This window comes from Salarias fasciatus, chromosome 2, assembly GCF_902148845.1.
Source record: "Salarias fasciatus chromosome 2, fSalaFa1.1, whole genome shotgun sequence".
In the NCBI taxonomy this organism is placed as follows: Eukaryota; Metazoa; Chordata; class Actinopteri; order Blenniiformes; family Blenniidae; genus Salarias; species Salarias fasciatus.
Window position 1 is genome coordinate 17,440,972 of NC_043746.1, and position 12,637 is coordinate 17,453,608.

The 12,637-nt window shown below is 42.1% G+C and overlaps 1 protein-coding gene across 6 annotated transcripts in view; it reads left to right on the forward strand.

Moving 5' to 3' along the window:
* The first annotated feature begins 7,167 nt into the window (after positions 1-7,167).
* atp11c (ATPase phospholipid transporting 11C (ATP11C blood group)) overlaps positions 7,168-12,637 on the forward strand; it is a 44,684-nt gene continuing 39,214 nt past the window's right edge. For all 6 annotated transcript variants that reach the window (XR_003933424.1, XM_030114775.1, XM_030114798.1 and 3 more), the window contains exon 1: positions 7,168-7,729. Coding sequence is in view for 5 of the 6 variants with exons in the window: in XM_030114775.1 (XP_029970635.1) it covers positions 7,703-7,729 (27 nt within the window). In the remaining variant the exon portion in view is untranslated. The remainder of the gene's footprint in view (positions 7,730-12,637) is intronic.

Sequence of the window (12,637 nt, forward strand, 5' to 3'; positions counted from 1 at the left end):
TCTCCCTCTCTCACTCTCTCCAGCCTCAGTGCACAAAGCATCAATCTGTCTTCAGCCCCAGCACCCTTGGCCCTTTGTCCCATCTGCAGGTGCCTCTGAAAGCACCCACGGTCGCCCCAGCCTCTGCGCACGCCACGCCTAGTCCAGGGACAGGAACTGCTGACAAAGACCCAGTGTGGGAATGAGGGATGTGCGGAGGGAGGGAAGGGGGTGTCGGAGGGGGGCTGCTCTAAGACAGATGGCTAGGGAAGTCTCCCGACTCCTCCACAGGGGCTGTCAGTTCGGATTCAGAACTACGGATGAGACACGCAGGAGCAGGAGCAACTACAGGAATGCCCCCGAAATTCAGCAACTACTGTACATTTCACCCAAGAAAGCAGAAGCTGCAGAACATATCTATAAAACAAATCATTTAGATGATCTAAAATAGAAATTAGGCTGAATACAGCCGGGAATGCAGACCATGACAAAAGATGTAATTTTTTAATAAAAAATATTAAGTGTCTGAAATTTGTGTGGCGAGGCTGTATTTATCTGCACAGGAATATCCAAAACAAATAAAACAATAATACTATCATAATCCCTTAGGGATGATTTTCACTTTGCTGTGACTGCATCTGCAAATAACTCACAGTAAATATATGAGTTATGTATTTATTCATGTTTAACCTGTGTTGATCATTTTCCTCTATATTTCATGTCTTGTTTATTTCTGGCTTTATTCTGTATTTTTTTTTTTAATAAATGCAAATAACCTTAACCATACAGAATGTTTTAGAGACTTTAAATGAAGATTCAATGCGGTTGCTTCATATATTCAGTTGCAGGATTAAACAGCAATTCTAGTAATTATTTATATTTTAAGAAACTTAACATGCCAACTGAGATATCTGAAAGTCATAAACTTTCAACCAAATACAGCTTAAAAACAAACTATTTTCAGCTCTACTTGGTCTTTTCTCCAGTGCAACAGGTTAGTGATAAGTTATTGATGCTACTGGGCTGCCACCATGTGGCCAGACCCTGCATTGCAGCAAACAGGGAAATGGGCCTGGTTGCTGGATGGAGGATTAAAAAATGACCACGTGGGGAGTCAATTGAAGCATAAATTGACAATGACATATTGTTGTGAATCTGCAGCCATTTGAAACTAATAAAAATATATATATCCTATACCCTACAACACTGCTGACAAATAAACTTGAGCGGGGAAGGGCGACTGATTTTCCCAAAGAGCCACACGAAAAGTAAACGCTATTGAGGGCTAAGATTCAAATCGACTTGAATTTTGCTCAACAAGAATCATTTCTTGATTTAAAAAAAAAGCATGGTTTTTTTTTCTCATTTCTATGACTTACTATTGCTCTGTGTAACTTTTTCATTCTCAGCCTTTGTCTGGAAATAAGGATTGCATTTTTCAAAAATTCAAGTTTAGTAAATAAGCAATAAAAACTTCAGCATTTTTTTCAGTACAAAAAAACAATTTTCTGAGATAATTGCTAGCTCCTCTAGCTAAGGTGCCAGACACAGTCAGTAATGTAATGATGGCCTAATAACGTGAAAAATGTGACCATTTTAGACGCAATAAAGCCAATGATAAGAGTAATTTTCATTTTCCAGTGACACCCAGCCTGTCAAACAGAGCTAAAGGGTCAGTATGGCCATGCCCAGGTCTGAATTAGCGTGTAATCACATCAAAAACTCCTTGAATAACTATGATTTTAAAGTGACTGAGTGGATACAACACAGAGGCTAATAGACTGAGAAAAATGAATCAAACAAATTGTAGGCTATTGTTCTCCACTTTTGGAGAGAATTTCACAATGACCCTGACGAGTTTTCTTTATATTATATTGTAATACTATACAATGGTAAAACTGAAATAAACGAGGCACACTTACCAAGCACGTGTTGGGATTATTGAAGGAAAGTGGGTTGTAAACTCCACAAAGAGTCTGTTTGTCTGAGGTAATCCACAACATGTCCCACACCGTAGATATCCCTGAATACGTTTATTTCCACTTCCTAGATTTTGACAAAGGGATCAGTTATCCACATCGAGTTGGCAGATAACAACACTTTCAAGTTACATCAGTGATTATTGAAAGTCAAAACTACCTGTAGATACAACACCCTTCATGAAAAAAGAATGAAAATTAAAAATAAAAAAGAACTCTCTGCCTTAAAAAAATATATACCAGTCTAACTGAACACTGAGCTTTGTCGTAGTTTTTCGTTTTTTCTTGATAAAATAAGAAGAAATTGTATTTTTACCGACATTAAACGTGTCATTCCTGAATGTATCCACGTGATGGCAGTAGAGTCCAATTTGTCCACGTGCTGTATTTCCACCGATGAACGTCAATGCCTATCACGTCAACGTCTATAATTTGTGGAATTATTGGTGTAAAAAAAAAAAAAAAAAAACTTTAGCGAACTTGTACAGAGAATGTGTCAGCCATAAAATGACAAGAGACACAAAGCGTACAGTGATTGATATATTAAGTGGGTAAGAGAGCTTAATTGGAATGTTGTAAGATGTGGTCTTTGTGCTTCCAGATTTTCATGATTTCTTGAGATTGAAAATGGAAAAACATCAAGCAAACAAGAGGACCAGAAGGCTTTCAGAGGGAGTTATAGAATAGCACCTTTCTGATTTTAGGTTAGTTTAATAGAAATGTGGTATATATCACCATCCATCACTAGTTTTAAACAATTTACAGTTGTAGGTCCCACGGCAGATATCAGCTGATGATGGGTAACATGCAATCTGCACAGAAAGGCCCCTCAGACCGAGCTTGGACCTGGGATATTGTTGATGTGAGGAAAGGGCATAAACCCTCAGCATAATTCCTTAGTTTATTTTTAAGCATTCATGTTTTATTCAGGTTACATGTGAACCCAGGCTGCATGCAATAGATTTTAAATGTTTATGCTTTTAATAAAGAATGCAAACATGCTCACTGGCATTTATTATCAGTGGCCATGATTGTTACAGTTATAGAAAGATTACAATACGGCCATGACTTACCGTCAGTTTTCTCTGCGTCACAGCCAAGGTAAAGTACAAGGACGTTTGCTGATTTGATGTGTCAAGGCTGTGCATATAAGCTACATGCAGGATCATATTACACACTGATACGTAAAGTCATCCAAACAAAATGATCCTTCAGAATTTTTCCCTCTAAGTGTGTCTGTTGTAGGATAAAGATGCTTGTGGAGCTTCAGAGTGAAGCATTTCTAAATGTATTATTTTACAACAAACTTCAGTTTACTTTATAACCATGATATACTTTATATCCAATATAAAGCCCACACTGACAAATCTAAACTATTGGTGCAGTGAGAATCGTTTTAGGCTTAATCAAAATGTCAGTACCTCACGTGACATCTCGGTATCCTGTGGTATATTTGCATGTCTCAGGCCGGCAGTCGGTGGCTTGTAACCTGATAACATCCTATTCATGTTCAACTTTAACAATAGGAGCAAAGGGCTGCCACAGTGCGGCACCCAGGGAGCTGATGGAGGTCAAAGGTCTTGCTCAGGGAGCCACAGCGGTGACCTATCAGGTGTGTGATCTGAACCTGTGAAGGTCACCACAAGACGCAGTAACCTCAATCAACTGTAAATACAAAGTAAATAGCATAATGTGTTTTAACTTTGATGAAAAAGACACTGTTGCCTACAAATAATGCTTACTTAAATATTGACAATGCAATGATATGATGATCTTCGAATGATCATAAAACATGAAACTCAATAAAGATACACCACTGTCCCCTCCTTATATGTACACTTTTCACACACTTGCAGTTCTCACTTTATAGCTCTGCCTTTGAGTGTGTTAACATCAGTTTGAAAGTCACTTCTTTTTTTTCTGCACTTCAGCTTTTTACGGTACATTTCACTGGCAGGGTGTTGCCAAAGTGCACATTCAAGCATGATGCCACATGCAAATAACTGGTAAGGTCGCTCATGCGATGACATGCCAAAAACAAATAAGCCTATGGGAGCCACAAGGGAATGTACTGTTTAACTCCTGCGAGCTCTCTTATCTCAGCCACTCTGTTTATTTTACGCCACATGTATGTCTTTCATGAACCCGCATATAATACATCAACAATATCTGCAAAAACACCTGAGAAAAATCTGCTATTATTTCGTATCAGTTAGCTTCACTGGACTTTTTTTTAAACGGTAACATATAATCTCAAGGAACTGCCAGGTCGTTCCTCCTCTCACATCTTGTCTCATTAGGGAAACATTGGGTCTCCCAGATAGCAGGGAATGTTTTGAATTGGGTCACTTCTCAACAACCTGATTTTCCCATCTGTGCAACTGAAATCATGTCAGCAATCCATCTGTGTGAGGAAGGGAAGGCCATTTCTTTTTCACCAGAATAACGTCTCTGCATAAAGGAGTGTTGCATGGCTGCAGGAGGGAGCGGACTGGGCCAGTGACCATTCATCCATCTTCTATACCTGCTTTATCCAGACTAAAGGGAGCAGATGGCTTAAGAGCACTGCAGCCAACACCCAGCGAAAGGCAATGGTACACCCTGAGCAGGTCGCCAGTGGAGGGCTGACACAGAGAGACAGCCACACGCATTCACAACTGCTGTCAGAGTCACCTATTAACCCAACATGCATGAACGACAAAAGGCATGCAAACCCTTGGAGAACATTCAAACTCCACAACGTAAGGACCCAGCAGTCAGGAGCTTCTAACCATACACATTCTAGCTTGAAAAAACACTGCTGACCAGCCACTGATCTTTAGAATAAGCTTTATACTTTTCATGAGCAGGCACAGATGTCTGAAATGACACCACTGTAACCACAGCATATTCTGAGCACTTAGAAATTCCCCTGCTTTCAGCTCGTCAAACTCAATAAATGACAGGTCTCTCGCTGTCTAATATATTCCACAGTGACATTACCATTAATGTTCACCTCAGCTGTCGTGCTCATTTTTAATGCTATAATAATGGATGTTTATCTGATGCTTTAAAAGTGAGCATGATATGAAATCCTTACTTTTTTTTCATTCTGTTTCCACAACTGTCTCTGTATTCTCACTGGCTGACATAACATAACTTTAATCCACTTTATTTCAGAATGTGCTCTGACATTTTACAAGTTTTGCTTCTCTATCTGGCATCTTCTCATCGATCATCTTCTTCCAAAACCCTCTGTTTTCTGTATCCCCTGCACAATTACAAAAAAATTTAAAAAGTGGAAGAAACCTCATAACACACTATATTTGAATTACAGTTTATTTGTTGTATTCTGTTATGTATTGTGTATTCCTTTTCCCTGAGGATAAACTCTTTGTGTTCACACACTGTCTTGGTGTCTTTGGTAGACTCTCGTGCCACTTAAGCTGAAAAGGTTTCAAACTTTCACTGCAAAACATGCATTTAGCTTAAATTGTAAAAACAAATATGTTCCATGTACTGTGTTGATGTGCACAATTTTTCTAATGTCATCTTCCTTCCATGAATATATATCAACCAGCTGCACCAACTTGGAACAGGAAGTACTACATCTCTCAATACTGTGTTATATTTTTCCAATAATACTGCATTTCTTTGATTTTCCCATCGGCAGTTTAGAGGAGAACACAAAGAGATTCTGAAGTTAACAAACACAAACACTTTCCAAATAAAGGGATATTGCGCCCACTGTCCTCACTTACTTTGAAATCCTTAACACCCCAGCGCTGCCACCTTCAGTCCCATGTCTTTCGGTCAGTGCCGCAGTCTTACACCAAATGACAAAGCCAGCCTCACTTGCTCTCTTACTCTTCAACATAGCTACTAAGAAAAAATTATTTCTGACACTTGGCTCAATTCAGTCTAGTTCCCCCTGTTCTCTAGCTGGTCTCTAATTTAATAAAATAAGACTTTGTGCACTCACTTTAGTTTTGAACAGCAGTATTTTGAGCCTACCTGCACTATCCATTCAGTTCAGGGTTGCACAGGGCTGGAGCCAATCGATTAAAGAAATGAGCTTGTGCACAGAGGTCTGCAGGCTCAAATCCTGCTGCTGACAGGCTACCACTGTGAGTCCTTGACCCTCACAGCTCCCTGGCTGCCCCGCTGTGGCAGCTCACTGCTCCTATCATGTATAGCTAATAAGATGAACTAGAGAAAGATGGGTTAACTACTGAGAAATAATGGAGGCAGTGGACAGGTCACCATCACAACACCGGAGAGACATTAAGGAGCAGCAAGTTAACCTCTTGTGCCTGTTTCTGCAATGTTAATGGAAGCTGGAATAAAAACCCCTACACACATCTGTAATATGCAAACTCCACTTAGGATGGACCCCAAAGAGAATGATTTCATGGTGAGACACCTGCAGTCATGTTGGCCAGTCCCTCACACCCTCCTCACATGCTCGTCGAGTCAGTCCCCTCTGGTAGGAGGACCGAAACATCTCGCCACAACAACTGTTTTCAGTTTTTTAGGGCCATCAGTTAACCTCATATGCATATTTCTGCAAAGTGGGTTGAAAACAGTGAACCTGAAAAAAACCCTCACGTACATTGGAAAAACATCTAAACTCCAAAAGGAAAGATAGGGATAGTATTTGAACCCATGAAATTCTTTCTGTGATGAGAATACTAACCACTGCTCCACCATGCCAACGTATCATTTTTATATGTTCATATTATTCATATTGTTTTTATCGCTGAATATGTTTAAATGTTAATGTGATGTTACTGCAGGTAAGCGTCCTTGACTATTTTTGTTGTGGATTAATGTTTTCACCCCAAAAAAATCCTATTTAAATTCCAAGAGGCAAGTCATCACTGTAGGCCCCAAACAAGACCCTTGGTCTCCATTAGCTCCCTGTAGCACCCTAATGGAGGAAGGGTAAATGTGGAAATCGGGGCAAGGGGAATAGTAAAGTATTTTTATTTTTAGTTCATAATTGTTTAATAGTTTCACTCTAGAACACACATTTTCAATTGTCCTTCCTCCTCTGAGTGGAGATGGAGAAAGCTGCTGTATCATCAAACTAAACGAGCTGCTTGTTGTTGCTGTCATGTGTTTCAATAAATCGGTCTTTTTTTGTAGTTTCTGCCGTTTGGCTCTGCAGACTGAGGACTACATTTCCCAGAACACCCCGCGCGCGAAGCTCGCCGCACCTTCGCCGGGTGGAGCCTGTGAACGTGGGAACGCTGGTGGGCTGCTGCTGCTGCTGCCGCTGCTTGTTTGGAGTGAAAATTGTTTGACAGGGAGGTCTGGAGACCTGTGCGCAGCGATTGACAGCAGAAGTTAGTTGCAACTGTGTCGGGGAGCAGTTTTCGAGTCAGCGGGAGAGCCACACTCGGCGGCGTCCAATGATTTGCAGGAGTGTAAGCAACAGGGCACGGAGCGAAATGTCAGGGACTGTTACAGCCTTGAGCAACGGGAAGCGCGACTAGTACACCGCAACGCGGAAAAAATCCAGGGGAGAGATAATGCGAATGGTGCGAAGATACCGAAATCAAACAAAATGGAAACGATGTAGCGTCGCTGCGGCACCCCATATAGCTAGAACTAACGTTAGAGTAGGAAATAGATAGCTAAGGAGCTAGCGCGTCAACTAACATACATGTAAAGTTATTCCCCGGAGAAGCTGAAGCGGAGCCCGGAGGCGTCTGTTGAGTCATAAGAGTTCATCAGTGCTGTGAAATCAAAGAAATCGGAAGATGCTGCGGAGAAGACTGAACCGTCTGGTACGTGTGCCTGGCATCAACATCTCTCTCACACACTCTTCCCTCTCTCTCACACACACACTCTCCTCATACCGTTAGCTTCTGCCATCCAGCTGCTCCTGCTAGCGTTTTATCTGCTGTGATTGTGCCCTAAAAGAATGCACTGCTAAGCAGCCGCTTCCTCTAATTACCGCGTCCCACATATTTCCCCTCGAAACGCATGTGGAAAGACTCAGCTTCACAGTTAAAAAGCCCCAAAACTTGTTACTTCTCATTGCCACAGTGGCCTCACTTTACTTGGCTAAGTTCTCGCCAGCCAGGAAGTCACGACAGATGCATGGCTGATGCTGGCTGAAGTGGAATTTCAGGTAAATCCGGACATGCTCGACCCCCTCTAGGCAGTCCCACCTGTACACTGGAGGAAAACAACCTCACAACTCATACCTGATCTCAGAGAAGTGGGCTCCTGCTCTCTGGAGTCTAATATACTAAAAATACACACTCAATTATAAGCCGCTGTGACACTCATCAAACCTCTGTGGCTTTTTATGCTTCAGTAGATTCATTTAAAATAAGGAGTGGCCCAACACATCATATCAGAAACCAGTTGGGTTATTTAAAACTTTAGGTGCAAGTTTTTTAATGCTTGCAGATGTTTATATGCTGTGTGCTTTTAAACTGATCAGTGTGGGTAATGGGCAGTCCCACTGACAAAACATGAAAACATCAGCTTGGACTCCCTCCATCCAAAAAACCAGCTCACCAAAAGGTCCAGTCTGACCTACAGGGTCACATATTTCACAGTGTAAAAATAAAAATAACATCCACTGCAATGTTTTCATAAAAACCTGACCCATTGTTTTATTGGGAATCGGTGTGTTTTTGTAATTGCAGCAGATTATTAACAACACGGAGACCCGAGCCAATACATGAGTGATGCAGCAGTGAAAACTAACTCACTGACAATTCCCAGTAGCATTAAAGCCATACTGTGAGGGTGAATTTGTGAAAGCATTGCCACAGATTGAGGGTGTGACTTTTGGTCTGCTCACCAGGATACATTAAAAAGAGCAAGATGTTGAAATTGCACTAATTTTTGGAGTGTTTACTTCTTAAGGCTTTGTAAAACATAATTACAGAAACATTTTAAGCACTTTCATAATTCATTCAAGCCTATGCATTGAAATACAGAAAGCAACTTTTGGAACGGTCTCAGAATTGCATTTTACTGATAACATTTAAATTGTGTTATTGTTAAGCCTCTGAACTGAATTCAATCTTACACCGATGCTCTAAATATATCCTACTTAATGTGTCAAACTGAACTTCTAATTTGTATTACTAGTAATTACATTCTTTTTAAGAAATATTTTGCCCCTTAGGATGCCTAACATTTGTTACTTTAAACCCTCCATTATTATACTGTTATTCTCTATTGCTGAGATGCTGTTTTGTGTCTAACTACTAGGGTTTTTTTTTCCACCATAAGAAGTTGGTATTTTGCCAACACGAACTGCTTTGCCATCATATTTCACGATTGGTCAATTTAATGCATACCCTTTTAAAGTTCATCCATTGGTTTCATTGCCCTTTTCATATGAGGGCTTGTTGAAAGTGGAGTAACTATCTGCAAGACTGGGTTTATAAATGCTAAACCGCATTTACTGCCTCTTTATCATCCTCTTATGCACCAGTAACCTGTTGTCGTCACTGGGCCGATTCCCCAAACACTATGTGAGCAGTATAGATACTGACAATGAATAAGGAGAAGCAATATAATAATTATAGTGCCTGACCCTCCTCCTGGCCTCTCTCTAAGTGTTGCCAGGTCAGCTGATTTTCCTCCTTCTGGAGAGGATTGCTGCTGTAATTTCTCTCCAGTGTGAGCTGTAAATAATATTTTGTGCAGAGCAGCCAGTCACACTGTCATTGATGCACACAGCGCTGTTATCTCAGGCTCTGGCTCCCTGCCTCCCGAATCACACCACCCTCCTCTTGCCCACAAGAGGTACACGTGCATAATGAGGGTGGGGGGGTGGGGGGAGACGGAGAGAGTGACTGCTCAAATCCAAGGAGCACGCAGGAAACCTCTCGTGTTTTCTCTCAACTCTCCCACTGTGATGCGCCGTGCTACTAAACCCAGAGTGTGTCTTTGGAAAATCATTAAAGATGGCTGTGGGAATGAGTGGGGCAGGGCTTTTCATCGGGGGGGAAGCTCCAGAGGTTGTAATGCTCTTGACAGGAATGCAAAATCACACAGTCGCCTTTGATGTTCGTTCAAGCCCTTGAAGGCAGCAGTGTGATCTGCGAGAGGTGGAGCCTGGCGGAAATGTGATAGTATTCATTGTGGGAGCCCCTGCCTTGAGTGCAAGCAGAACAGCACAGGCACATGAAAACACCATCGCCCAGGCAGCACCTCAGTATCTTTTTTTTTTGCACCATGGTAACTAGTAGATCTCCTCCTACTCACTTGCTCGGTTAAAATTACACGTGTGAAGTTTCTGCTTTATATTTTGACTTGTACAGTAATGCAGCAAAGACTCCTTTGGTCAAGTAGTGAGCGCAGGAGGAGTACGCCCAGGCTCCTGTGAACTCTCCCATTAGGAGGATGCTGGCTCTGCAGGTGCTTTTGCTCTGTGCACAAAGACAGGAAATGATCCCATTGAGTCAGCCAGACCAGTGTTTGGATTCTCTATGATTTTTGGCTAAAACTTGATTATTTTAGATTGTTTTGAGACCTTTTAAATAACAAATATGAAACATTGTTTGTTTTCAGGTTGATTTTTTTTTCTTAAAGGAGACCAAAATGCCTTAAATTAACTGGTGATTGTTGTTCAAAGGCACGCTCAAAGAAGTTGTTTTTAGTCTTTGCATGTAGCTGCAGGCTGACAGTCCTCGCTGTGTGACCTCGAGCGCTGTCCTGACTTGACTGTGGCTCAAGTGATCATAAGCAGACCCTCACATAGCAGGAGACGTTACAGCGCCGCAGGTCATTTGCTTTTTGAAGCCCCAGGGCTCTGCAAACTTGTTTCCAGGGTCAGGCAAAAATACCCGCAGGTCTAGGATGAACATGCAAACATTCATTCTCTCTATCCAAAACAAGCAGGATTAGCCAGATATCGAGATTAGCACAAACGACTTTTGAACATTTCATTATTTTTGTGCCAAGCGCTTTTCTCACTGTAAACACATGAGCCGAAAAAAAAACCTGTTCTTTGCTGCAAAAGCTAATGTTTTGTTCTGCAGTTAAGTGTTTTAACCTCAAGTGTAGGTGTATCGAGTCCCTCATTCAGTGTTGTAAAACCTTCAGTAATGTTCAGTACTTTCTTTTTTGCTGTATTTTCGTTTAGAGAACAGCTGGTAACACCTGTTGGGAAAGTATTAGGGCCGTTTAGCAAGTGATGAGATACAAGTGTCCTCAAAGTTGTCACCCTTGAGTGAGCAGAGAGGGAAAGAGTGCATCTGACAGCCAACGGAGCATACAGCGCATGAGGAGCTGTTTGATTTATCATGCCTGTTTGATTAGGAGAGATGCGTATCGATTACGGCCGTGCTCCGTTTTGCCGCCATTAGTCTTGCAACCGTGAACCGGTTGGCAAACAGAATTGCTTACTCTGATCTCTTTCTCTTCCTTCCTTTCTCCGTCTGGCCTCCTGCTCTCTGTCCAGTAGCGGAAACACGGCCAAAGGAACTCATCTGCAACACACAGCAGGGTAATAAATATATTTAGTGTGTGTGTGGTGGTGGTGGGGGGGGGGGGGGGGTCGTGTGAAAGAATAATGGCCGGCTATGGGATAGCAGACTGATGAAATATAGCGAGGGACACCCGAAAGCCCTGCGTGACTCAAACCTGAGAAAGTGGAATGAAACCAGGGGGTGGGACTGTAGCCTCTTTGCACCTCTCCATCTCTTTCTCCACCTAATGGACGGGGGATTTTTTTTTTTTCCGAGCCTCCTGCAGTGGATAACATTGAAGTGGGTGTTTCAGGTTGGTTATAAGGGGACCATGGATGGCTTTTTGTGGCAATTTTCCACTTCCCTTTAAAAGCTAGGTTGAATTCTCAGTTTGTACCTCTAAATAATTCAGGTAGCTTCATTTATTTTGAATTCTCCTCACATTACTCCTCCCATTCCTGACCCACGGATCCTCGCCACGCTAGTGGCACTCAAAATGCATCCTCATCATCCATATATGTATAAAGGCTCATCCAGAGATTTTCTGTGCCATACTCCGGCTCCAGCATTACCCGGAGTGCGTTCGCAGTGAGATGTGAAGAGAATGCTGAGATGTGTGTGTTTGTGGTGTGACTGCGTGTTATTTTTTTTTTTTCTCCCCCCCTCCGTGTCTGTCTCACTCTCTGCTCGAGCTCGGAGGAAAAGGGGAGAGACGTCAGCATCTGTGATGTCTCATCATCCCCGTTTTTTTCATTGTCACCTGAAACGAAGGGGTTCTCGCTGACACGGGAGAAAGAGGGAACAGCCTGTGAGGATTTAACGAGTGTTTGAAGACATGCGGGCATGCCTCCCCTCCTCCCGCGTGCACAACACCGAGGTTAAGCAACAGCCTATAATGTTCATCTCCAAACTCCCGGCGAGGCAGGCGGTGCTGCTCAGTCAAGGAAAGAACAAAATCCATGTGGTCACAGTTCAGTAGGAGGAAACGCTTGGGAGGACAAGGAAAACCAATCATGCTCTTTTAGCCGGGGAAGCATGAGAAGGAAAGGATCATATTGATTTTTGTCATTAGTCTTGTTGCCCTCCTATGCAGCGTCTCAGGATAATTAATCAAATGGCAATTACACTCAGTGTTGCTCGGTACATCATTGAAGATAATGTCATCAGTAGGACTGCAGCTGAGATAGGGATTTTTTTTTTTTTTTTGAGGCTCGTCAGCATTACGATGTGCTTCAGATGCCTTTTTGTTGATAT